This window comes from Sphaeramia orbicularis, chromosome 1 (genome assembly GCF_902148855.1).
Source record: "Sphaeramia orbicularis chromosome 1, fSphaOr1.1, whole genome shotgun sequence".
Taxonomy (NCBI): Eukaryota; Metazoa; Chordata; class Actinopteri; order Kurtiformes; family Apogonidae; genus Sphaeramia; species Sphaeramia orbicularis.
In genome coordinates this window covers 14,209,949-14,237,401 of record NC_043957.1, presented here as the reverse complement: position 1 = coordinate 14,237,401, position 27,453 = coordinate 14,209,949, and the positions used below count along the sequence as shown (strand labels likewise).

At 45.6% G+C, this 27,453-nt stretch overlaps 1 protein-coding gene and 1 pseudogene across 3 annotated transcripts; one reads left to right on the top strand and one right to left on the bottom strand.

Moving 5' to 3' along the window:
• Positions 1 to 543: 543 nt before the first annotated feature.
• On the bottom strand, positions 544 to 22,319 carry LOC115431343 (opsin-5-like). 3 transcript variants are annotated; one of them, XM_030151740.1, is made up of 8 exons: positions 22,307 to 22,319; positions 17,127 to 17,132; positions 5,339 to 5,527; positions 4,854 to 5,059; positions 4,665 to 4,764; positions 3,758 to 3,862; positions 3,454 to 3,677; positions 544 to 2,656 (listed from the first exon to the last, which is right to left on the bottom strand). In XM_030151740.1, the coding sequence occupies exons 3-8, from the start codon at positions 5,460 to 5,462 to the stop codon at positions 2,180 to 2,182; spliced, it is 1,236 nt and encodes a 411-aa protein (XP_030007600.1). In that variant the 5' UTR covers positions 5,463 to 5,527; positions 17,127 to 17,132; positions 22,307 to 22,319; the 3' UTR covers positions 544 to 2,179. The 3 variants fall into 3 exon arrangements, with proteins under 3 accessions (XP_030007600.1, XP_030007688.1, XP_030007526.1); XM_030151828.1 differs by lacking the exons at positions 5,339 to 5,527; positions 17,127 to 17,132; positions 22,307 to 22,319 and adding an exon at positions 7,038 to 7,083; XM_030151666.1 differs by lacking the exons at positions 17,127 to 17,132; positions 22,307 to 22,319 and having other exon boundaries at positions 5,339 to 5,917.
• On the top strand, positions 9,522 to 27,453 carry LOC115431176 (serum response factor-like; annotated as a pseudogene).

The following is a 27,453-nucleotide window of genomic DNA, read 5'->3' as shown; positions in this document are numbered from 1 at the left end:
TGAGCTCATTCATTTCATAGAGAGAATTTATGGGAAGTTTTTCCAGCTTAATTTTATATACATATATATATATATATATATATATATATATATATATATATATATATATATATATGTGTGTTTTTATATTTATTCTTATTGTATTCATGATTTATTATTTAGATTTATTTATAATTTTACTGTATCTGTATTAGTGTATCTTTTTTTGTGGAGCCTTAATTATCTTAATTGTCTGCAGCTGTGACACACAGACCACATGTGCTGTTACCATGACAACGAGTACTGCCGGTAATGAGGAGACAGACACAAACATCCTCATCTATGACTGAAACAGCTCCCGAACAGCTGCTAATTATGGGAAAACTGCAAACGATAGGTGAAAACTCACATAATCATGAGCATCAGACAGACCTGGGGAACACAAATATGTATTTGTTTTTGTCTGTACTGTGAGAAATGACCGAGTTATGGATTTTTAAGGAAGTTTCTGGCCCAGTTAATTTTAAATGTATTATTAAATGTTGAAAAGTCTAGAAAATTAAGTCCACCAAGCTCATATTTATTCATAACAACTCCTCTCTTAATGTATATAATTGAACAGTGTTTAATATTGATCTGTGATCAGTTATGTAGTCAGCTAGGGTGAAGGAATTTTTCTACTACTCTGTTTTATGTATGGATGTAAGCGCCCCCTGCTGTTGTAATGTTGGTCAGATCCAGAAACGGTTGTTTTTACACAGCGGTCAGAGGTCACGTGACTCATTACTATGGGGTAAGGAAGCTGTCAAATATGCGTGTGCATTAGACAGATGTGTGTGCATATTATCTTATAGAAAAAAATAAATATTTGTAAACTCTTGAATGAGTTCAATCGTACATAAAATGTGTTGTGTGTATTTTATCTGTCAGAATGGGAATGAAAAATTTTGACATCAAGAATTACACACACAAAATGCAACTTTATGATTGCGCTTTCTCCATCACAAATACGAATTCACCAGTGTGACTCCACTGTCAAAAATATGCCACAACTTCACAGGCATTATTTATTGTGCAAAAGATACATTAATTCCTCAGACTGCGCATGAGTTGAGAGACAATGGGCACATATTGAGGCACTGGGATGGATTCCGCGGCAGCTGCCCTCAATGCCCTGGGTGTCATAGTTTCGTGCCATCGGTGCCGCATGTATGGTCCTAAGTGCTGAGCTGAACTTAATGCTTCCTTAGCTAACAGTCCAATGTAACTGATAGGAAATAGGAGCACAAACAGTACGTAAAACACACTATGTAGCAGCATATCAGTCGGCTATGATATACCACAGCTCCAACATGCACTTCACATATATTTTAGACACATAAACCAGAGCCAGTCATGGGCTACACAGGAATATGCCTGGTCAGTTGAAATGTGCTGCTAATATTGCTGGCAAATAGTGAGGCACCTGGTGCACTAAGAGCAGCTGCCGCAGAATCCATTCCAGTGCCTCGATATGTACCTGCAGCACTATTTTTGGGGGCATTTTACCCAGGGCAGGGGTTATGATCTACGGGTTGGGGTTAGGGTATAATCAGATTATGACACAGCACCGACATAAGAATCCTCATCAAACATGAAATACCCCAAAAAATAGGAGTCCTGTGCGCCCGCTGTGCAGTCTGTGGAATCGATGTATCTTCGGCTCGATAAATAATGCCTGTGAAGTGGTGACCTATTTTTGACAGTAGAATCACATTGGTGTATTTGTGATGGAGAAGGCGCAATCATAAAGTTGCATTTCATGTTTTTAATTCTTGATGTCAAAACTTTTTCATATCTATTCTGACAGATAAAATACACATACTTCATTTTATGTATGAATGAACTAATTCAAGAGTTTACAAATATTTATTGTTTGCACAACTATAGGCTTATATGCACGCACATCTGTCTTATGCACACCGATATTTTGACAGCTTACTTACCCTATACGTTACACTGACTGATGCTCCTCCCACACTATTGTTTTTTGTTGCGGGGGGGTTGTTTGTTTTCTTTTGTTAATTGTCGCTATAGTGACTATGAATAATCAGGTCTCTCAAATACCACGTGGGCACAATTTAAATAAAAACATTTCAGTGTGGATGGCCTGAGTATGACAGTCATGTGATCAGATCCAGCCAGTCAGATTGGTCACCCATTAAAGTCTGTCACATTCAAACTCAGATCCAGTCTCAGAGGGGCGGGGCATGTCAATGTAGAACAGCTCCTTGTTGGTGGGCCGTGGTGTGTGGGCAGGGCTGGGGATGGTGTGGCCTGGGCTGGGGGCAGGGTACGGGTTCAGGGGTTCAGCAGAGGCGGTGTACTTCTTCTCATTACGGTTCAGAGGAGACTTTAGTCTGCTGCCTCGCTGGGCGTCGGCCTTCGGTCTGAAGCGCTTCAGCCTGACAGAGTCTTTGGCGTCGTGTGTGCACGGCAGCAGCACCGCTATGTCTTTACGGAACTTAGAGCTGAGGCCAAAGTAGATAAGTGGGTTGTAGAAACTGGCTGACTTGGCGAAGAGCCGTGTAAAGATACTGGTGAGGTTTGGGACGTGGAATCCACAGGCGGACCACATGGACACCACGGCGTATGGAGACCAGGCCAGGATGAAGGCTGTACAGATCACTATGGAAACCTGAGGGAGACAAACATTGAACACATCAGAGCTGTGTTTCCATTGACATACATTCCACTGTACATTCACGTGTTGAACCCAGGTCATATCTCAGAGACTCTGGGGAGGACGGGGGGGTTCTACCACCTCAGAGACCTCAGGCCCAGTGATGACCTGGGCCTCATTTGAGTCCCAGACTCTACTTCTACTGAAGAACACATGACAGCCCTGGAAGTACACCTTTCACTGTCTGATGCTGACTCCAGTTGAGGTCAGCTGAGCTCCATACACATTGTGAACAGTGTGGCTGAAGCTCTGCTTCTCCGCCTGAGTCACCTTAGGGTTTGCCAGAACCTTCTTGTGGCTGCAAAACATGGCCTCTCTGAACTCCTCCCACACCTGAACTGTTGCCACCAAATCTGAGGCATCTCAGGCTCAGACTTGGGGAACACCTGTATGTCAGGCACCAACACCTCATGGCTACAACAACCACTTCAGCCGTTGAAGAGGTTGAACATGGGTCAGACTCCATGGCCCAGCTTCTTCAGGGTCCAGGTGGAGGTCTGTCAAAGTTAGGTGTTGAAGATCTCTTAGACAGGAAATGCTATGAGATGTTCCAACCACAGCCTCCTCCATTTGATCCAACTCACCATCAGGTGTTGATCAGCTGACATGTCAGCTCCTCTCTTCACCTGAGTATCGACCTACAGGTGTCCTGGTGCAATGTGGTCTGTGAACACTGTCCTTCTCTAATATGATGGAACCACTGGTACTCACTATGTGCAGCTGTAATGCATTCTGAGAACTGTGGTACTCACGATGGTGACGTCCCTCTCTATCTTCCTTTGTCGGTCTGTCAGGTCTCCATCCGTTGACAGAGCATTTCCTCTCTTCACCGTGTTAATGATGGACACATAGCAGAACAACATGATGAGAACAGGAACAAAGAAGCAGAACACAAAGATGCAGATGATGTAAGCCCGGTAGACTGGGGAGTACGATGCTTTGGACCAGTCGATCTCACAGGTTCCGTATCCACGATCTGCATGGGAAGACTCAGGGGTTAAAGGTCGTAGACATAAAAATGAACACGAACATGAAGATGAATGTGACGTTTCCTGCCTTTGTAACTCCCCCAGCCGAACAGCGGCGCTCCAGACCAGAATCCAGCATTGATCCATATCAGCAGCAGACTGATGAGGATGCTGATCTGAGTGATGTATCGTGCTGAAACACAGAATGTTCAAATGATTCTAGTTTAGAAAAACAAAACATCACTGTGGGATATTTTCTACTGTGATAATTTAATTCAACTTGATCTACAATTTTATTTGGTCTTCAGGTTTATTTTGTTCACACCATCAGTTAAAACACTTGCTAAATATATATTTTTTCATCTTAGTGTGTCTTTTACAAAATATTGTCTGCTTACTTTAATTTTCAATCAGGATATAAAATCATCCTTTAAACTAAGTAAACTAAATAATAGAACATTTTTGGTAATCGTGAAATTGACTGAAATGAAAATCATCGACCATCAACCTGCACCGTTGTGACCCTCATGAGGATCAGAGGGTTTGAAATATGAATAGTAAAAATAATGGATTAGATTTATATAGCATTTTTTGGGACACTCAAAGTGCTTTATATTATTGACCCATTATTTATTCGTTCTCACATTACTCTGGTGGTAGTAAACTACATCTGTAGCCACAGCTGCCCTGGGGCAGGCTGATGGAAGTGTGGCTGCCAATTTGCACCTCTGACCACCACCAAACATTCATACACCAGTGTGAGTGGCACTGGAGGCAAGCAGGGTGAAAAGTCTTGCCCCAGGACATAACAGACTGACTAGGACAGAGTGGGATTTGAACCACTAACCCTTCAGTTATTGGAGGACCCGCTCTACTTCCTGAGCCATGACCACCCCATATGAATGAATGTATGTGTACATGTGATGCAGTGAACATGGTTAGACTTTAGCCACCTCTGTCTACGTCTACAGATGTGTTCATGGGTGGAGCCTCACCTCTGTTGGGGTGGCAGCCTTTGACGTAGCGGGTAATACTGATCACTGTTAGTGTGTTGATGCTGCTCAAGCCAAACAGCAGCGTGAAGAAACCATCAACCTACAGAGACACAGACAACAAGTTACAGGTGAATTCCTTCAGGCCTTGCCCCTTACACACCAGTCTGTACCATGAAAAGGTGGACATGCCTCACACGTCCAGATGGATGATATGAGGTATTCACTGTCCTGGAAGACATTGAAGATCTCAATGATTCCTCTGGAGTAACCGAACACCGAGATGCTGGCGTCGGACACAGCAAGGTTCAAGGTCAAATAATCTGTGGGCTGCAGAGACGCTCTCTGTCGGTAGAGGACAAACAGCACAATGCTGTTCCCAAACCAGGACATCCAGCCTGAGGAGACACAGCGACCAGCAGGGTTCTGAATTCAGACTAGACATGTTCATTTATACAAGAAGATAAACTGTCACTGTCTTGGATCAACAAATCAGATCAACAAAATGACAAAAACAACACAAAAACACAATAAGGAGAAAAACACAGAAAATACAGCAAGAGGATGTCCAGGTGTGTCTTTGTTGAGTTGTGTTTGTGTCCAGGTGTATTAAGGTATGTCCATGTCCAGGTGTGTCTATGTCCAAGTGTATTCATGTCCAGGTGTGTTGTCCTGACCCAGTAGCAGCAGGTAGACTCCAATGATGGTCTCTCCTTGGTCAGACAGAGGAGGGTCTCTGCTTCCTCCATAGGTGAGGCTGTTGTTCCTCCAGGGGGCACTGATATCACCGAACAACGGCATACTGAGAGTTCACAAGGGGCTTCTGTTCTGGTGTTCTGATCCAGTTGTGGGTTGTAGTCTGTGTTCTGGTATGGTGGTGGACTGTGTTCCGGTCCAGTTGTGGTTTCTGCTCTATGTTCTAGTTCGGTTGTGGTTTCTGGTCTATGTTCTGGTCCAATTGTGGTCTGTGTTCTGGTCCAGTTGTGGTTTCTAGTCTATCTTCTGGTCCAATAGTGGTTTCTGGTCTATGTTCTGGTCCAGTTGTAGTCTGTGTTCTGGTCTGGCTGTGGTTTCTGGTCGATTTTCTGGTCCAGTTGTGGTTCCTGGTCTATGTTCTGGTCCGGTTGTGGTTTCCTGTCTGTGTTCTGGTCCAGTTGTGGTTTCTGGCCTATGTTCTGGTCCAGTTGTGGTCTGTGTTCTGGTCCAGTTGTGGTTTCTAGTCTATCTTCTGGTCCAATAGTGGTTTCTGGTCTATGCTCTGGTCCATTTGTGATCTGTGTTCTGGTCTGGTTTCTGGTCAATCTTCTGGTCCGATTGTGGTTCCTGGTCTATGTTCTGGTCCGGTTGTGGTTTCTGGTCTGTGTTCTGGTCTGGTTGTGGTTTCTGGTCTATGTTCTGTTCCAGTTGTGGTCTGTCTTCTGGTCTGGTTGTGGTTTCTAGTTGATCTTCTCATCCGGTTGTGGTTTCTGGTGTGTGTTCTGGTCCGGTTGTGGTTCCTGATCTATGTTCTGGTTTGGTTGTGGTTTCCGTGGTGACTCTGAGTCTCTGCGTCTTCCCTCTGTGTCGTCTGTGTCGTCGCTTACAAGTTAATCTGAGGTAAATATAGTCCACTTTAATCCACCACTGATCTGATCCAGGACCAGCTCTGAGCTCCAACACAACTCCTGCCACAAAGGTCAAAAGTCACAGCAGGTAACCGTCTGGCTCTCTGATTGGCTGGTGATGTCATAATCAGGAGACAGTAAAGTCTATCAGATCAGTGCCTTAATGTGTTTTGTCTGACCCTTGACCCCACAGGCTGACCTTTGACCCTGCAGAATAGCAGACACTGTGCAGACAGTGTCAGACACAACTGACCCTGGATCAGAGTTTTAAATGTTGATGAGGTTTTGCTAATGATCTGTTTTTGCTCAAAAAGTCATGAATCTTGTGGAAAACCTAATGTTTTATAGGTTTTGTTCATGGTCGGAAAAAAGCACCTGTCGGACAGCCTCTGGATTTGGTCAAACCTGGTCCATTTTATGTAGTGTTTATTAGCTGTGGTAGATCCTTCCCGCTGGTCCATGTCTGGTCTGTGGTGCAAGATCCACAGACACTGCATATCATTCATTCTGAAAAATGGTGTATGCCAGAAAGTAGGGGAAAGTACATAGACCCAGAAATGTTCACATATATGAATCTGTTCATACGCTGCATGTGTCTTCACCCATCAATAATTATGAAACAAAGGTTAAAATCCCTCTGGACTTCAGGACATTTACGTCAATATTCTATGCAGGGCCGGACTGAGACTCATTTTCAGCCCCGGAGTTTCATACCTCAGACCGGCCCACTTTAGATCATGACCAATTCTTATTAAAATCATGGAATTCTAACCTTACATGTTCTCTTCATCTGTCTCATTTGTGACTAGTGGTTCAGGGTTGTGCTGCTGAGCTGCTCCTCTGTCATCAGTAGACTCTGCTCTCCCTTTCACACTTCCTCCAGTTTCTCTAGACTCGCCTGCACCTGTATCACAATAAAAAATAATATCTACAGACATTTTGACTTACTTAACCAATTCAGATATTTACATTGACTAAATATGCTGGCTTATTTGATATTACTTTATGCTATTGCCTTTCAATTGTGGGCTTTGTGTATTTACTGTCTCACTTTTAATGATGAAAAATAAAACAGGCCAGTACTATTGTTTGGGTCTAGAAAGTGGTTTTAGTGGAACTAATGCTTGTTCACACAGTCTGTTCCAACAGCTCACCTTTTCCTTCCATCCTGACAGGAGCAATCCCCTCATCACTACTGGCTCCTGGCTCTGCTTCTGACACTAAAGCACATTTTAAAAATGGTCATAATTCTCAGCACAAATCTTCTATTTTGCAAAGCCTTGGTGTCAGTTTCATTCATGTAGTTCTGAATCCTGGAGCATCTCAGTGCACCTTTCATATTGAACAGGCCTACACCATACTCTTCATTGTAGCCTATTTATTCTAATCATCTTCCCTCTATGAGCAGTCCTTCATGCCCACTCTGGACTTGTGGGCTCATGGCTGGTGTCTGCTGCTGGATCTGCTTTCTGACTCTGAGGAGCTACAAGACAAAGTTTCCCAGTTCTGTGGCGTCACATCATACTATTATTTAAATGACATAACGTTATGCTCCACGCCACAATGCCACACAATTCACTGACTCGATAATTAACTAACTTGAAAGGTGGTTTACCCGGTTCATCGTCCTCATTAGTTGTTTCCAATTGGGAGGTCGTTTTTGACTGAGTTTGCTTCCAGAGCTTTCCTCTTTTTAATTCTTGCTTCTCCACACCACCCTTGCTCTTTCTATTATCCATGTTTCAAACAGCAAACACAGCCCACCATCCACAGCCTACAGAGCACAGATCATATATGCTCCACAGCTACAGTATAGAGCTACTAACCGAATGCAAGGACAGATTACGGCAGGTCTCGGTGCGTCTGCAAAAAAGAGGAAGAAAAAAAACCCCAGATTGCTAGTAGAGGGGGTGGGGCCCAGGAACAGCGGCTGCAGATTACGTGATCAACCCAGTGCTATGATTGAACACCCCCCCCCCCCCGCCAAAAATAAATAAATAAATAAATAAATAAAATATTAAATATGTATTTAAAGTAGGGCTGGGTATCATGGCCAATTTCCATAATCGATTCGATTTCGATTCATAAGGTTCTGAATCAATTAATCACGATTCGATTCGATATCGATTCAATTCAGTATTAATTGATTGATTCAGAGTAATTTAGTGATACCAAAGTACAATTCTGAGATGTAACCTGGTTATTTAATATCGGAGTCATGCAACACATCAATACTGGTATCAATATTGATATTAGAAAGGAAATAAATATGACATTTCAGCAGTAAATTGCTGAAATCACCTTTATTCTGTTTTATGGCTGAAGGCTTCTACTCACTGGGGGGGGGGGCGCGCTCCGTGATTGTTGGCTGGAGCGGGGTTGGGGCGTGCACGCGCTCCGTGAATGTTGGTCGGGGGGTAGCGTAGCAGTCGGACATTGTCGCTTTCCTCTTCCTCTAACTCTATACTCAGCCATTGGTGATAGTATGGATCCAAGTTATTATTCCAAGAACAACCGGCTTCCGCGACTCACCGGGCGGCCACTTCCTTCACACTGCGGGTTCGAGTTTGAGGCCAGAGGACCTCCAGTGGAGGGGGTTTCCCCACCACGTCTTTTTCGCGAGCGAGACCAAGTCTTCCCCAGGGGTTCGCAATACGGAGCCACCTGCGGTTCTGCATACTCCCGGTCCTGCTCTGAAAAATCGATCTCATCCACTATTAATCGATTATGCAAAATTAAAATGAGATCGGTCTAAGATCGATTAAATCTTTTTTTTTTTTTTTTTTTTTTTTTTTTTTTTTTACCCAGCCCAACTTTAAAGTGAACTCCGGCCCTCGCGGCCTAAATATTATACCGACCCACCGGGAATTGTCCTGGTCCTCCCGGTTAGCCAGTCCGGGCCTGATTCTCTGTATATTTCTGAGTTTGTAGTTAGTCAAGTAATGTTTACATTGTGGTTCTGATGCAGAGTCAATTTCGTGCGTTCTGAGGAACGTAGAGAACGTAACACTTTCCTCTATGTGCGGACGTTAGCTCATCCTCTTCATCATCCTAACTCCTCCTTCTCCTCTTCTACACGTGTAGTTTCAGACTTGTCTTCTGCCGTACTTCCTGCTTGACCATATAAGGAGCGGCTTTGCCATAAATGGAGCTGCTGTTTCTTTATATGGAGGAAAGTAGTTCAGCCCTGTCACCAACAACTCGTCGGCGTCACATATCAGTGCGCGCTCTCTCCGTTAAATGGCCATTTTTTTCGGTGTAAACGATGGCGACCAGGGTACATTCCGGTTACGGAGCCAGTTCTAGTGGAGTGTGGGTAGTATGATGGAGGACCGGCATCACTGGTCAGACGCTCTGTGAGTCTACATGTGGAGGCGGAGGGATAAGCCCGGCAGCTGCGCGTCATTTCCTTATGTGGAGCGGACTTTGGCGGGTTCCGGTCCCGAAGAACAGTGACACAAACAACCGTAACCCTAACTTCAGAACTTTGTCCCATATCGGAGCCACTCTGGGTCCGTGTTCATGGAGGACGGGTTCACTGTGGGGCGCCCCCTGTCCTCCGGCTGCTCGGTGCCGACAATCGGTGATTTACGGAGTTTCCCGATGGGCAGAAGCCGGACTTGTTGCTAAAGTAACCGTTAACTGGTGTTAGCCTGATAGCCTGTTAGCTCAGCGGCTAGCAGTGCATATAGCGGCGTCCGGCCGGGCTCAAGGCTCGGAACGCCGTGCGGCTGGCCAGTGCTAACGCCGTGGGTTTCAGAGGTTCGGACCTCGGAGAAGGAGGATACAGTGGGCAGAAATGCTGGCGGGGAGCGGGACCGGAATGGGCAGCAGAACCGGAGCTGGGCGGGCAGGCAATGGAACTGGAACTGAGTAACGTCCCATCCGGTCCTGGATCAGGACCGAACACGACAACCAAACTCGACGGAGAAGGAGGAGGCCGGTTTGAGGACCAGGAGTACGCCAGCACCGAGGTGGTCTACAGTGGTTCCGATCAGGACTCGGACTCCGGGGAGGACGAGGACCCCGCGGGACAAGGTCCGGGCGGGGACCGGAGGGGGGTGAAGCGCGAGAGGAGCGACCGAGAGCTGGGCCACCAGGCAGCGGCTGGCCCCGGAGGCCTGAGTGGGGCATATGGAGGGGGCAGCCCCGGGGTGCCGGGGGCCAAACCCGGAAAGAAGACCCGAGGCCGGGTCAAGATCGAGATGAAGTTTATCGGTAACAAACTGAGGCGGTACACGACGTTCAGCAAGAGGAAGACCGGCATCATGAAGAAGGTGAGGTCAGAGGTCAAATGTACTGTTTGTACCACAGGTTCCTGTTCCAGAGACAGACTGGTAGTGGTCAGATCAAGGCTCAACACATCTAGCATAAGGAGGTCTGCACAGTTCGACCCAAAACCCTACTGACTTAAAACATTTTAACATGAATCCATAAAGTTAAATCATTACCAGTTTTAGTTTAGAGGATTATGTTTAACTTTTTATTCTGAGTGAAAGTTGAAAAAATCAGTTGGTTTTCATGGTTTGAGATCTAGAGGTAAATATACACTAATAACATTAAGTAAAAAAAATAAGACATTGAAACACTTTGGCAAATGAAATCCTGATAATATAATAATGAGACTGTGAGAAGCATATTGGTCATTTTATCCCCAGGTTGGAGAAGAAGTGGTTGTTTTCTGCTGACAAGAATTTTATTTAATTATATATTTATATACAGTAAAATGATATTCAACACTGAACACATTAACGATCACATTACTGACTTTAAAGTTTTGGAAACAAAACTCTACAAATTAGACATAGATGAGTGAGATGACATTTGTGTTTGTTTGATGCAGATGTCTTTATGCAGTTGAATGTAGACATTTATCACCATAATGAGTAAGCACTGACAGCATTGAGACATTTGTCACCACTCTGATCTCATTGAGCTGCCAGAAGAAAGTAAAGATATCGATAAAATAAAACCTGGGGGGCATCCACTTAAGGAAAGGTGTAAAGGAAACTTAATAAGGACATAGCAAAAGAGCATATGAGTGGTCGAACACCAGGCAGATGTCATGTAGGTCAATGGTGATAAAGCTACACTGTTTGTGAAGATGAACAACATAAACCACATGTTGGATACTTCTCCTGATGTAATCTTAGCTTGGTCTTTAATCCAGGATATAAACGTGGCAATGAAAATATGACTTCATTACCAAGCTTGGAACAGAAATGGGACTAAATAAAAGCTAAAGCTGATAGCTAATAGTCAGTCCCACTCATTGTCCTGTCCAGTCCTATCTGTCAATATGGAGCCTGAATCAAGACCATTTGGTGCAAAAGTCAATCTATGGATGATGAGCATAAAGATCTAAATGATGTGTCTGAATCTACTGACCTCCATGTGCTCATTGTTAAGTTCACCTGTTGAATTAAACATCATCTGCCTCCATGTCTACTGACATTGAAGCTTAGATCGACCTCCTCCAGCCTGATTCCATCATTTCTCTTCCTGAAGATCCAGTTTACTGATCCCATTTCAGTTTTATGAAGGCGTCTGTGATGAAGGAGATCAACATTAATGATGACAGAACCACAGGCTGTGAAGGTCCATCTCATCCAAGCTGAGCCCAGCTTCTGCTGCATCAGCGTCACCTTTTACACCAATCAGTGTTAAAGTACAAAACATATGGTTGTATTCGACAGCTGTGGTAAAACATGATGATCATCTGTGTTCGTGCACAGTCGGGTCGGCCCAATTCACTGCTACAGTGCATTGTGGGATGTCGTTGCGTCCTCTCCTTTGGTAAACGGTCCAGTGGATCGGTTGCTGAAGGAGACACTAAAGGAAGCACTGACGCTCCTTTCCTTTGCCTTTAGAGAATTCACACTGATGTTATCACTCCCATACCTGAGCTCATTTTACTCAGTTTGAAATAGAATGAAAACACACCCCTGGACAGGTTGATCTGTCAGGTTGATGTAGCTCTGCTTCTAACTCCACCCCTCTCTTCCTCAGGCCTATGAACTGTCCACACTCACAGGTACTCAGGTGCTGCTGCTTGTGGCCAGTGAAACGGGTCATGTGTACACGTTTGCAACACGAAAGCTTCAGCCGATGATCACGTCTGAGACAGGGAAGGCTCTGATCCAGACCTGCCTGAATTCCCCGGACTCCCCCCCCAGATCGGACCCGTCGTCCGACCAGAGGATGAGTGCCACTGGCTTTGAGGAGACTGACCTCACCTACCAGGTGTCTGAGGCTGACGGCTGCCCGGAGGCCGCCAAGGTAACAGGGTCTGGGGGCGGAGTCACATGGTGTTCATATGAGTGTATTGATATTAAATATGTTATAAACCCAGTCTTCAGGAGCATTAAGTACTGCTGTTTTATGGAAAGTTCTTTATCTGTGGTGACACTAGTTTAGAGTTTTAGTTGATTTATTAAGTGTCAGGAATGAATTATTCAAAAAAGTGTTTTTAACTGTAAACAAAATGTAAAACATATCACATTGTTGGTTAGGAAAGTAAAATATACCTCAAGTCTAAAGGCATTGTCTTGATTTTTACATTCTCTAAAATTCATCTTTTTAAGGTACTTCAAATAACACAAAACCCAAGTGTTCTATATCCAAATGTTCAGGACATTCTCAGCTTTATGCAACTGAGGCCTATTTTTGTCTTTGTTGTACGAAGAGATAATTTAGCCAAAATGGTGAAAGTTTTTAGTCGGATTAGTGAAAATGTTCAAAACTGTTGTGAAAAGAGTAGGAAAATATGTCTAAAATGAAATTATATGTTATCATTTTTGATCATAAATGTGGTCTGTCATCCTGTTTCCATCAAGTGTCTCTAATGTGAAATATATGACGTTGAATAATCCAACTAAATCGCATGGGATGTAAAGGGTGTAACAGAAAGATGATATTTTCCTTTTCAGGAAAGAATTTTTTGTGCTTTGGTAATGACAATGGTAAAAATACAGATGAGTCAACGCACGATGACGAGGCAGTACAATCTGAATTTCATTCATGAGGAAGAGATGTGGGTAATGCAGCTAAACATAATAACATTATCATATTATTCAATATCAGTGATTTTTAGAATGTGATAAAATGTCAAATGAATGTCTTTAAGTTTATCGGTTGATTTTCGGTCCTTAGTAAAACCAGATGATTAGTAGTGAGCCTGTTTACTTGAACACTAAAAATGCAATCCTCATCAGATTTATCAGATTAACACACCTGGATTTCTCACCAATACTCTGTCTTCATGCATTTACACTCGTTCATCTGATTTATTTTATTCTTTTACATCAGTACATGTTTTGTTTTAAAAAAAAAAAACAAAAGTCAAACATGAGCTGAAGACAATAACAGGAAGTTTGGTTCTACTGTCACCACGTACGCATGTACTCCGAAAGAAATCCAATTATGGACTGAAATGTCTAACGGTTATCAGATGAATATGGTCACTGTAACAGGCTCAGTGGAGGAAAAAAAATTAAATTAAAAAAGAAAAATCCAAAATTGTTTGTAAAAGATGAAGATGAAAAATGTGAAAGATGCAAGAAAAATGTACAAGACAGAAATATCTTAACAGAAATATTAAGGTGTAATAAAACAGAAGCATTCCTACATATTAAAATATATAAACTGAGTCCAGAGATTTCTTATTCAACAAGATGACAACATTGAAACAGCAGTCTGTCTGAAATCAGTGAAACTAAGTTTAAAGCAGCGAATGACTTTCATCACTAATTTTTCTTCAAATTTGTAAAACTAGAGTGCTAGGAAATTTTGTTGCAAAGTGCATTGTGGAATTCCACGCAGCAGCAATTTCACTGTCTCTTGGTGAGTACTGAACTCAAATGTCGCCTTTACTTCCATCCACCAACTATACAGATTCTTTAAAACATCCCTGGTGGACTGTATAATTTTACGTTTTAGTAATCTGGCTCGTTTTGTTGCTGAATCTGTGACAAACCACTTTCAGTTGTTTGCCATGTGTGTTGCTGCTGCAGCTACACAGATTACCCATTCCCACAATGCACTTCACGACAAAATTTCCGAAAAGGCCCAAGTGATGTATCAGTTTGGTATGTAAATAAACAGACTGCTTGTGATGAGTCACCTTCAAAGTTGTTCACCATGAGGGAAGTGATTCAGGTGTGTAAGCACAGATAGATTAATGGATTAGTGATAATAAGGCTATGACTCAGGTTTCACAAATTTGAAGAGAAATTAGTGATAAAAGTCATTTGTTGCTTTAACTGAAGACAGTTCATCCCCTTAGTGACATTAAAAAGTGTATTACTTAAAGACTTTACAGTCTTTAAGTAGTTAATGGAGTTGTATTTGTATTATTTGTAATCAGTCTTATTACCCATGATCGATTGATTACCCATGACTGAAACTCAGACGATGTAGGAAGCGGTGGGTTTTCTGCTGGTCCTCAGCTGTGTGTGTCTCATCTAGGACCTCATCAAACCCGCATTCGGCATGTCTAACCTGCCTGGGTCTGCCCCTCAGCCAGCCGTAGCCCCGCCCTCCTCCACCTCGTCATCGTCGGGACAAAGCGGTGGCGCCTCCTGGCAGACCCCCACCTCCTCCACCAACGGGACTGTTCTGAAGACGTCAGCTGGCGTTGTGATCCCCGGAGGCTTCACACTTATGTCAGGTGGGTGGGTGTGCAGAGTTAATTTATGTGTAACTCAGGGGGTCTGAGGACGTCCTCTGTCTGAAAATGACAGGCCAAGTCTGTGGGTGTGTTTTCTTTGTGTTGTGTACTTAATGATTTTTTATTGAATTTTTTACACACCACAACTCACTCTGGTCCAGATGTGGAGTAGATGGATGATGAAGAACATTGGTTGAATTGATACAAGTAACAAAAATGACACTGTAGATGGTAGGGCTGCAAGTAATGACTATTTCGATAGTCGACTAGACATTGACTATTGTTACAACTAGTCGACTAATAGTTGACTAGTCAGATTACGAACTGCCAAAAAAAAACAATTGGCCCCTATTTATATTCATTGCAGCAATAAAATACTGTATCGTTCAACTGGACGTCAGAAGGACAGACGAGGGTTTAATTCAATTCAATTTCAATTCAATTTTTTTTTATAGCCCAATATCACAACAAGGTTATCTCAAAGGGCTTTACAGAGTCAGTTGGATGTAAACAACAGTCAAATAAACAGCAAGAAAATGAGTAGTGTCCAGGGCATCCCCCGTCCTTAGACCCTCCTTCTCGGCAAGGAAAAACTCAAAGCCCAGTGGGAAAAGGGAGAAACCTCGGGGAGAACCACAGTGAAGGAGAGATCCACTCCCATGGACGGACAGGCTATAGACGCACCAGGACTGATGGACGTCCATTTGCAGATGGAGTTCCAGTCTGAAGGATGCAGTAGGGTGGACACACGGGGGGTCCAGCCCGCTGGATGAGACAGGCAGGGGCGAGGAGGCCCATCCACAGTGGTGAGGCCGAGGACGTCCATCCAGACGGGTGGGGGAGGGGGTCAGGACACAGGTCAGGGCAGGACACAGATGGGTCACCGCAGATCCTGTTGTCATTGGCTCCCAAGCGGCTACAACTGAAAAAGTAGCCACTCCCCCGGAGGGGAGTGGGGAAAGGGGACACCGGGTGAATAGTAAAGCACAGACTAAGTTGGCTAAATATTAAAAATATAAGTGCAGACAAGAATGGTACGTAGAACCAGAAACAGGAGATAGGACTCGGTGCCTGTACTTCCCCCAGCATTCTTGCTCCTAGGGCAGCTTAGACTGAACTGTGGGTTCAGTCTGGTTTGAACTAGCCTGACCATAAGCATAAGTTTATTCCACACTGGTTGCTTTATTGGAAGAACAGTATTTGTTACTGTCCGCCGTAACCATCCCGAGATATCAGAAAGAAAAATTAATGGGAAACTTAACTGCTGGCTTTGTCTTACTCCTCCGCTCTCTCTTTTCCTGCTCTCACCTTTCTCATGCACACCGACTCACTGGCTCCTCCCCCATACCTTTTTCATCCACTCACCGATCTATCATAGCCCCATACACACTCAGTGCATTACAGGCAGAAATTGCCAAACTCTCAAACAGTAACATTAGCAGAGCATTATATGTTTAGAATTGACTTGATAAGAGCAGTGGGGTGTTACGGAGTACATGTCAGGAAATTGTCAGACAACATTACAACATTACTCTTTAAACTGTCATGATCCTTCACACGTACACACAATAACAGGCTTGTTATGAGCATGGAAGCTCATTATTTTACAAAATCTAAAAAATATGTTCCAAAACATGTTTCATCTGCAAATGTTCATGCATAGCGGAAGTGTCCCCACGGTAGGCCAGATTCAGCTTACAGATCTTGTGTGTGACAGTTTTCTTGGTTGTCACATATGAAATGTTCCCAAACTTTGGATCGTTTGTTTCTTGTATTCTTGCTTCAGCTGGCTTCTACCGTTGTCCCCTCTGTTCACAGTCATTTATTTGTGTGCATGTGCTGTCAGTGCATCAAGGATTTGGGTTAGTGATGTCTCACTTTGACCTACTTCAACTTGCTACGATGAAACTTTGTTTCGCATTGGGGTTGCAGCCCTATTACGTAGGTGGAAACAATAAAATACATGTATGTAGAGTTTCATAGATAAAAACCAGACTGGTGCATATTGACCAAATGGATCAGGTTTTGGATCAGAGTCTGGTTACATCTTGTGTTGTAGACATGAGTCGGGTGACAAAGGTCAGATGATGTCACAGATGATGAGGTGTTTGTAGTCTGAAACAGTCGACCAGTTTAATAGATTGACTGGATTTTGAGTTGTTGTTGGTCTCATTTTTCAGATGTGTCATAAACCACACCCTTCTACTAACCTGTCTCTGGCCCCGCCTTCACCTCACCTGTCTCCTATCATGCCTCTGCCCCTCCTGCCCTGCTTCTTCCCCTGTATTTGTCTCCACTCGCTAACCTGTGGCCCTGCCCTGCCCCCTCAGGTGCTCCCATCCCTCTCAGTCAGCTTCAGGCTCCGCCTCTGGCCGTTCAGGGTCCTGTTGCCCCTGGCCCTGCCTCCACGCTTCAGGCTCCACCCACACAGCCAGCCACGCTGCTCCGCCTTCCCGCCACAGTGTCACTGTCAGGTTAGCTCCACCCACCTCTCTGATTGGTCTGTGTCAATAGCCATATGAAATAATTAATGTGGGTACATATGAAGAGATTAGCTGACACCTTCAGCTGATTGGTCATTTGAAATGATGTCAGTTGTTTGTCATGTGTTCAGATGTTCATCATGGTGGTAAGTTCAGGTGTTACTGATTGTTTCTGTGACCTGTTGTTACTGATACTGACTGATCATTTATTAAAAGTGTTAAAAGTGAATTGAGTTATTGTATTAAATGTGTGTCAGGGGGTGGAGTCTCGCCTCAGCTGCAGACCATCCAGGTCCAACCAAGCAGTCAACAGGTGTCCACCAATCAGAGCTCAGACATCCACAGCCCCGCCTCCTCAGCAGGTAAGAAGCACACCCAACCCCATCTTCCTCTGTCTGTCTCTGATTGGTTCATCTCTTTGATTGGCTGTCTGCCTCTGATTAGTCGCCTGTCCATCTGTCATGATTGACTGTTCCTCTCCATAGTCAGTCTTCCCTCCATCGTCTCCTCCTCGTCCTCCTCCTCCTCGGTTGCTGGTCACATGATGTACCCTGGGGGTCACACGGTGACGCTGAGTGACGGCAGTCTTGCTGTGCTCAACACCTTCCAGCCCACAGGTCATGCCCAGTCACATGATCCAGGTATGAGTCCAGTTAATTCATCTTTTAACAGGAGCAGTCGGCACTGGTCCAGTAATCCATGAATCTACGAGTGACTGATGTCTGTCAGATTATTAAGGCACCGATGGACCATGAGTCAATGTAACCTTCACTGGAGCTCGTCCAGTTCATCTCATAAAAATTGAATGTTGTTTGCCATTTATTTCAGGATGTGAAAAATGTCTATATTCTAAACTTATTGCATTACACTCAACAAAAAACAAGTCTTTTATTTTAATTTTGATCATTACAGCTAAAAAATGGATAAAATCATCTGAAATATTTGAACATTTCCTTTTAACTTGGAGTATTTCTACTGTATAAATACCATGAAGGTGGTTCAAGTAACTCTATGACGGTCATGGTGAAGATGCTGAATGGGCAGTTTTCCCGAGGATTCTGACGTTCTCCAAAAGGACGGTCGTCCACAGAAGATCACAGCTGGAAGGGCTGGATGTTCAAAGTCTGGGTCAGAACAGATTCATGGGAAGTCAACTGGAGGGAAAAGTTTGGTAGGAGAAGGTGGACAAGCAGCAGGGTCTCCACATCCTGAAGGAGAACATGAAGAAAAGATGACCTAAGAACTGGACTGAGACTGGAATCAGAACATGAAGAACCACCAGGACAAGATGAGTCCAGACCCTCACTGGACCTGGTTTACTGCTCCCTGGTCCACAGTCCTCTTCACAGTACATTTGGTACTTCATTTGTGAATTCCAGGTCCAGGAGTCCTGGGTGAAAGAATCCTGGGCTTCAACCTGACCTCGGCAGATCCACCTCACTCCAAATCCTGAATAAAAACATGAGCTCATTTCTCAGAATGATTATAAATCCTTATACTGATCTTTTCAGCTGTTCAAACTTTTAATGAATTCTGATTTCCATTAACGTTGATCATCAATGTGACGGAGCGGCCGTAGACGCCACGTCACTTTCTCCCGCACAGTGCATTCTCCCCGTGGCTCTGTGGGAGGAGGCAGCGTGTGTAGAGTGCCAGTGTCCCACAGAGACCTGCTTCAATGGACGTGCGGGAAAGTAGTTTCTCACCACATTCCCCGTTCTGAACCCTTTTTTTTTTCCCCTTTTTTTTTTTTTCTTTCCCCCGTGAGTAGTGCGGTCGAGGGTGCACACTTGACGCCTACATTTAAGACTCACTCACAAACACAAACTCACCAGACGCTGATCCGGCCGTATCTTCCGCCTCCGGTCACCACTCCAGGTGGCGAACCGGGGCACTCCCTGCTTAGCCCTTTTATAGCGCATTGTGGCGCGCCATTGGAGGTCAGGTGACCTGGACTAGTTTATTTTTTTTTCCCTAATTATTCAATTACGTTGTTTTTCACTATATTTACATTGAAGGTAAATGCCACATGGAGGGCATTTTGTTAGTAAAATATTTCTGTTATTGGATGTGATTATTTGGTAAATTATTTTTTCCTGAGTTTTGAAGTTTTTGTTAAAGCCCTGTTTTTTATTAATTTGGTATGCCCGGGGGAGGGGCTAAGAGTATTTAATGAGGGGTTTTTCTGTCAGACGAGCAGACAGGGTTTGGTCTCCAGGCTGTGAACTTCTGGTGAGGGTGGATAGTCTTTTTCCTTGTATATACTTTAGTTTTGTATTGTGATTAATTTCTCACATTTATGCTGAATAAAATCACAGAAAATAGTTTGACGACTGAGCCATCATTATTTTTTTAATCTGGGAAACCCGAACCCGTGACATGTGGTGTCAGAAGTGGGATGGCCAGTCGACGACGTCCCCGCCCACCTACACGTACAGGTCTGCACTCTCAAACCCTATCGCAGCGTGAGGGGCCGGGCAGCCATGGAAACCGCCGGAGAAGAAGAGCCCTGGGTGTCGGAGGAGGAAGAGGTCCCAGAGACAGAGCAGCAGCCTGCACCAACAGCACCACCCAGAGTGAGAGAGGAGCTGGTGGGTTTAATGAGAGACTTTTTGCTGGGCCAGCAGAGACGTGAGGAAGGCCTCCTGGCCCATCTGCAGGCACTCAGAGCTGCACTTCCACCAGCAGCACAGCCACCAGGGACATCAGCACCTACAGTTCCAGCAGAGGCCACCGGAACCACATGGTCCGCATTTAGCCCAAGGATGGACCTGCCCACCCCAGCACCACGACGGCAGCCACACAGCACCCCAACGCAGGTCGTCAACCTGGAGTCCAGCCAGGTGGGTCGCCATCCTGAGCCACAGCATCCTGAGGTCCGCCAATACAGTGACCCCAAGATTCCACAGTTCCAGATGGGTGAGGACATCGAGAACTACCTCCTGCGTTTCGAGCGGATCGCACGGACCTAGGGATGGCCAGAGGGTGAATGGGCATGCTGACTGGTTCCACTGCTGACAGGGAAGGCGTTGGAGGCCTACACAGCGATGGACGAGGATCAGGCCCATTCCTATGACCACCTGTGAGCAGAACTCCTGGACAAGTTCGACATCTCACCAGAGACTTACAGGCAGCAGTTCCGGGCCAGCACTGTACCTACTGGAGAGAACCCAACGGAGACATACCATCGGCTGAGGGGGCTCTACCGCCGCTGGGTCCGACCTGAGCAGCACTCCAAGGAAGAGATCGGGGAGGCCATTGTCCTGGAGCAGCTATTACGAGTACTGTCACCCGAGGTCAGAACGTGGGTGAGGGAGCATGAACCCACGGATGGACTGGCCGCTGTTAAGCTCGCTCTTCAATACATCAATGCACGGAAGGGAGGCCCAGCGGTGTACCACAGTGAACCAGGGCGGCAGCCATCATCACAGCCTCGACCAGCAGCCCGGTTCAGCCAGGAGCCACCAAGAAACCCCAGCTCTGCTCCAAGCCAACGAGGACCCAGTAAGGAGCTTGTCTGCTTTTACTGCCAGCAGCCAGGCCATAAAGCTTCTCTGTGTCCCATTCGAAAGGCTAAGCTCACCGGTGCTTGCTACACTCCCCGTGCTGGGGATGCTAGTGGCATGGGGAAGCGTCAGAAGTTTAAAACTGTGACTATTAATGGTGAGCCAGTGACTGCTTTGGTGGACTCGGGCAGCTTTCTCTCACTGGTCCGGAGGGAACTGGTGCCAATGGGCATTTTAGATTATGGTCGAGTAGAGGACATCATGTGTGTACATGGAGACAGACATTCTTACCCTACAGCGGATATGACTGTGGTTGTGGATGAGCAACCTTATTTATTGACTGTGGGTGTAGTGGACAATTTGCCTGTGCCAGCTATCTTGGGTTGGGACTTATCTGTGTTGCTGAATGTGCTGCTGGAAGACGGACAAGGGGGGGGTGACCCGGGGAAGGTCTTGTCTGCAACAGTGATCATGCGGGCTCAGGCCAAAGCTGGCGGTGGTCTGAGAGACTCTGACTCTGGGGGGGGGCGTGGAATGTGGCCCTGGTGCTGATCCTTTTGTGACTCTGGATAGTAGTTTGTTTGAGGGGGGCACAAAGGGTCCACGGAAGTCTCGTCACCAGCGTCGCTTTGAAAAGAGACTGAAATCTGAGGAGCCAGATTTCAAGGAGACGCACTGGAAGGACAAGTGGGAGGTACCAGGGGATATTGTGACTTTACAAAGGGGGGATCGGACTTTAAACCCCTTGTTTGAAAAGGTGGTGGAGAAACTGAATCCTGTCGCTGGGTGCAAGCAACATTTTGTGCTGGACAGTAACATTCTTTTTGAAGTTGCTGATGGTGCCAAGCGGCTGGTGGTGCCAGTTTCCTGTCGCCCTTGATTATGCACTTGGCACACACCTTGCCTTGGGCGGGACATCTGGGCCGCAACAAGACATACCTGCGGATTTGCTCCAGGTTTTACTGGCCCTCCATGTATATGGATGTACAGGAGTACTGTAAGACTTGTTCCACCTGCCAGAAAACCTGTCATGTGCGCAAGGCCGACCGTGCATGTCTTCAACCCCTGCCTGTGATCTCCACTCCGTTCCGGCGGATAGCTATGGACATTGTGGGGCCGCTGGTGAAGAGCAGTAGGGGGCACCAGTACATTCTGGTGGTGTGTGACTATGCCACCAGGTTCCCGGAGGCCTTCCCTTTACAGACCATCACTGCCCCTGCTGTTCTGCGGTGCTTGGTGCAGTTGTTTTCCAGGGTTGGGATCCCGGACGAGATCGTGACGGACCAGGGGACCAACTTCACCTCCAGACTACTGCAGCTCTTCCACCGACAGCTGGGGATCTCTGCCATAAAGACCACCCCGTATCACCCACAGACAGATGGACTGGTTGAGCGGTTTAACCAAACCCTGAAGAGGATGTTGAGGAAGTTTGTGGCAGACACTGGGCGGGACTGGGACCGGTGGTTACCCTTCCTGTTGTTTGCCTACCGAGAAGCTCCTCAAGCCTCCACTGGGTTCTCACCATTCGAGCTCCTCTATGGCTGGGATGTGCAGGGACCCTTGGACCTGCTACGAAAGGGTTGGGAGGCTCCGTCGGTGTCGGTCAGCGAGCGCAGTGTGGTCCAGTTCGTGCTTGAGATGAGGGACCGACTAGCAAGGTACCGGGAGGAGGCGGAGCTCAACCTGAGGGAGCCCCAGCAGACCCAGAAGGCATGGTATGACCAACAAGCCAGACACCGAGAGTTCCAGCCTGGTCAGAAGGTCCTGCTCCTTTTACCATCCTCCAACAGCAAGTTGCTAGCCAAGTGGCAGGGCCCATACACAGTCATTCAAAAGATGGGCCCTGTAACCTACGAGATCCACCATCCTGAGAAGAAGAAGGCGAAGCAGATGTACCACATCAACTTGCTGAAGGAATGGAAGGAGGCAACTGTTCAGGTTCCTGTGGCGTCGCTGCTGGTTACAGAGGTCGACAGTGATGCTGAGGAGGAGTCAACCCCGGCAGACCTCACAAAGACCACCAAACCGAACTTGGACCACCTCACCGTCAACCAGTCTGATCAGCTTCACCAAGTGTTCCGGAGAGTGACCAAGCTGTTTGATGCCAGCCCAGGGAAGACAGTCTTAGTCGAACATGTCATTCGACTCAAAGAGAGAAGGCCCATCCGTCAGCGGTCATATCGGGTGCCCCAACATCTGGTGTCGGAACTTCGGAAGGAGGTGGAAGAGATGCTGCGCCTTGGTGTGATCGAGCCTTCCCAGTCTGAGTGGTGCAGCCCAGTGGTCATCGTGGTGAAGAAGGATGGCTCTCTCCGCATATGTTTGACTTTCGAAAACTCAATGCCATTTCAGAGTTTGATGCCTATCCAATGCCCCGAATCGATGACCTGCTGGAGAAGATCGGCCGGGCCAAGTTCATCACAACCCTTGACCTCTGCAAAGGCTACTGGCAGGTGCCCCTGGAGGAGTCCAGCCGCCCGTACACCGCCTTCCAGACGCCTGCCGGCCTCTTCCAGTTCACGGTGATGCCCTTTGGTCTCCATGGAGCGCCTGCCACCTTCCAGAGACTGATGGACCGTATTCTAAGGGGTTGTGAGGACTGCAGTGCTGCCTACCTAGATGATGTAGTCATCTTCAGTGACACCTGGGCAGACCATCTGCATCATCTAGGCAGAGTCCTTGGTCAAATCCAGAGAGCAGGACTGACACTAAATCCTGCTAAGCGTCAGTGGGCCAAAGAGGAGGCGAAGCACCTGGGCTACCGGTTGGGACGAGGGGAGGTCCGACCACAGCTGGACAAGGTGGAGGCCATCCGCAACTGCCCGCGACCACGGACAAAGAAGGAGGTGCGCTCCTTCCTGGGATTGATGGGGTGGTACAGAAGGTTTGTCCCACAGTTTGCCACCATCGCTGCTCCCCTGACAGCAAAGGACCAGAGGAACCCTGTCACCTGGACCGAGGCCTGTGAGACCGCCTTCGCAACGCTCAAGACCTGCCTCTGTTCCTCACCAGTCCTGAGAAGCTCAGACTTCAACCAGAGGTTCCTCGTCCAGACTGACGCCTCAGCGGTTGGACTTGGGGCTGTGTTGGCCCAAGGTGATCCGGGAGAGGAACGACCCATCCTGTACCTGAGCCGTAAGCTGCTGCCCCGGGAGACCAGATACTCCACAGTGGAGAAGGAGGGTCTGGCCATAAAGTGGGCACTGGAGAGTCTGCGGTATTACCTGCTGGGGAGAGAGTTCGACCTGGAGACGGATCACCATGCGCTGACCTGGATGAGCTCGATGAAGGACCACAACAGCCAGCTCACCCGCTGGAATCTCTCTCTCCAGCCATTCCAGTTCCAGATTCGGCATCGCGCTGGAAAGACCAACGTAGTGGCTGACTATCTCTCCAGGTTGCTGCACATCGTCAACCTCGGGGAGGAGGGGAATGATGTGACGGAGCGGCCGTAGATGCCATGTCACTTTCTCCCACACGGTGCATTCTCCCCGTGGCTCTGTGGGAGGAGGCAGCGTGTGTAGAGTGCCAGTGTCCCACAGAGACCTGCTTCAATGGACGTGCGGGAAAGTAGTTTCTCACCACATTCCCCATTCTGAACCCTTTTTTTTTTCCCCTTCCTTTTTTTTTTTCTTACCCCGTGAGTAGTGCGGTCGAGGGTGCACACTTGACGCCTACATTTAAGACTCACTCACAAACACAGACTCACCAGACGCTGATCCGGCCGTATCTTCCGCCTCCGGTCACCACTCCAGGTGGCGAACCGGGGCACTCCCTGCTTAGCCCTTTTATAGCGCATTGTGGCGCGCCATTGGAGGTCAGGTGACCTGGACTAGTTTATTTTTTTTTCCCTAATTATTCAATTACGTTGTTTTTCACTATATTTACATTGAAGGTAAATGCCACATGGAGGGCATTTTGTTAGTAAAATATTTCTGTTATTGGATGTGATTATTTGGTAAATTATTTTTTCCTGAGTTTTGAAGTTTTTGTTAAAGCCCTGTTTTTTATTAATTTGGTATGCCCGGGGGAGGGGCTAAGAGTATTTAATGAGGGGTTTTTCTGTCAGATGAGCAGACAGGGTTTGGTCTCCAGGCTGTGAACTTCTGGTGAGGGTGGATAGTCTTTTTCCTTGTATATACTTTAGTTTTGTATTGTGATTAATTTCTCACATTTATGCTGAATAAAATCACAGAAAATAGTTTGACGACTGAGCCATCATTATTTTTTTAATCTGGGAAACCCGAACCTGTGACAATCAAGACTACAACAGAGGCTTCAAATACTTCACTTTATGTCAAATTAATCTAACACATATGAAAGTTTAATTAAATTATACAAAGAATTAAGTTATCTACAGCATTCTAGTTTTATAAATGAGCAACGTAGAAAGTCACTAATATGTGTTTTGTTTTTTTGTTTCCCAGGTGCCGTCCCCCAGGTTTTCCTCACTTCTCTGCCTCCGGTCGCAGCTCAGATCCCAGTTTCAGCCGTTCAGCTTCATCCGGTGAGAACATTCTCAGTTCAGGTGGTCCTCAGTCAGCAGACCAGTTTATTTATTACCCCGCCCCCGAAGGGGAAGCAAGGGGTATTGTTTTTGGTTCGGTTGGTTTGTTTATTAACACTCTAGCAGCAAAACTATTGCTTAATTCATACCAAATTGGGTTTATAGATTGCCAGTGACCCAGAATAGATGTGGTTACATTTTGGGAACAGTAGGTCAAAGTTCAGATTTTATTCACTTTTTACCTCCGCTGTCATGTTTTCATCCGCATTTGTTTGTCTGTCTGTTAGCAAGATAACTCAAAAAGTTATGGACGGATTTTGATGAAATTTTCAGGAAATGTTGATACTGGCACAAGGAACAAATGATTACATTTTGGTGGTGATGGGGGTGGGGGGGGGCACACAAATTATCTGTTTGTCTATTACCACACAGTCAATCAGTGCCCTCATTATATCATGTCTAGATTGGTAACTTGTTACATCCCGACAAGTACCAAAGCAGTCAGATAGTAAATAGGTCAGGTTTGGAAACAGCGGAGATTTAGCTCACTCAGTAATGTATCGGACTGCAACACAGAAGACTCGGGTTCAATTCCTGGTCGAAGTAGCAAGGGCGCTGGTAGATAAATCTGACATTGTTATAAATCATCCACTGAGACAACATTCAGAGTGCAGAATTCAGACCACAGCACTCAATACACTTAACTGACACTGAACTAAGAAGTCACATGGCACATTGCTGCATCTAACATGTAGCTCTGCCCATCTTCTCCAGCCTCACTTACTGCAAAGCGCAAAGAACACCATAAAACAACATACAGAGTATTTAGAACAATAGTTCCTATTCTATAATATATACTATCACTAATTTGTCATTTTTTCCATGAATTGCCACAGTACTGTGGTAGCAAAATGCACAGAAGAATGCACTGAAGTATACGCCATATGTCATCACAGTACTGTGGCAACAAGAGGCAAATGAGTTCATGTAACAGTATCCATTGACTGGCTCTAGTACAAATGCTAACATTTGATTGGTCTGTATTAATAGGCAAACTGATATTTCATGCCACAGTACTGTGGCAGCAGCCATTGCCTAAAGAATTCGGCATTTCTAATCAGCTCATTCTGATATATATATATATATATATTTTTAACTTATTTTAACAAATGAATGCCTTTGACGAACTGATTAAACTTGCTGTGAGTTAAAATTTTGAGCTCTAGGGTTTAGGGTTAGAGTCTGTGACCTTGAAATAATATCAAGTAAATAATATCAAAACAGAAAAAAGTCATGACAACATACTGTGCATTTATTTTTTCAACTTCATGAACATTATCACAGCAGGGTGTATAACAAGTTACAATACGTGCAAGGGGTGGGGTTTTTTGTCCCTGGCACCACTTGTTTGTTTATTTACAGATCCTCGTCAGCTAGTAGACCAGTTTATTTGTTTTATGTATTGTTTGTTTGTTTACAGATGGTCATCAGTCAGCAGACTGGTTCCAGCTCCAGCCTGACGGAGCTGCAGGTTGTCAGTCTGGATGTCCACCAATCAAAAGACGACTGAGCCTCACATGACTCGTTCCCTCTGTTGTGATGATGTCACTTCCAGTCAGAATGTTTTTTTTGGCCAATCAGGCGTCAACATGACTGAATGCTCTGTTCTATGATGGACACCTGTCAGTCGGTGAAACACACCCTGGGAATTCCTCCGTTTGATTAACGGCCAATGGATCATGTGACCACATAGGGAACGATGCACTTAAGGACACTGGATCATGTGATCAGCTGGGATTTTTTTTACATTAAGTGTTTTTTACATAATGTAAATATTTGTCATCAGTTATTGATTATTAACAGATGTACAGAAAGAATCGGATCAATAACCTGAGTTGAGTTCAAACTGAACTGAACGTTGGGATAAATTGGCTGGTTTGTTTTTCCTCCACTGTTGATGTTCAGGATGAACAGAATAAAACATCTTTGCACAGGATGGACCTTTAATAAATCTGTTTTTGTAA

Bases quoted from the DNA above. Each gene is read 5' to 3' on its own strand.
- LOC115431343 (XM_030151740.1), bottom strand. From the start codon at position 5,462: ATGCCGTTGTTCGGTGATATCAGTGCCCCCTGGAGGAACAACAGCCTC. The intron at 4,765-4,853 runs GCATGTCCACCT...GTGTCTCTGTAG, and splicing joins CATCCATCTGGACGTGTGAG to GTTGATGGTTTCTTCACGCT. The intron at 2,657-3,453 runs GTGAGTACCACA...TGTCTCCCTCAG, and splicing joins TAGAGAGGGACGTCACCATC to GTTTCCATAGTGATCTGTAC.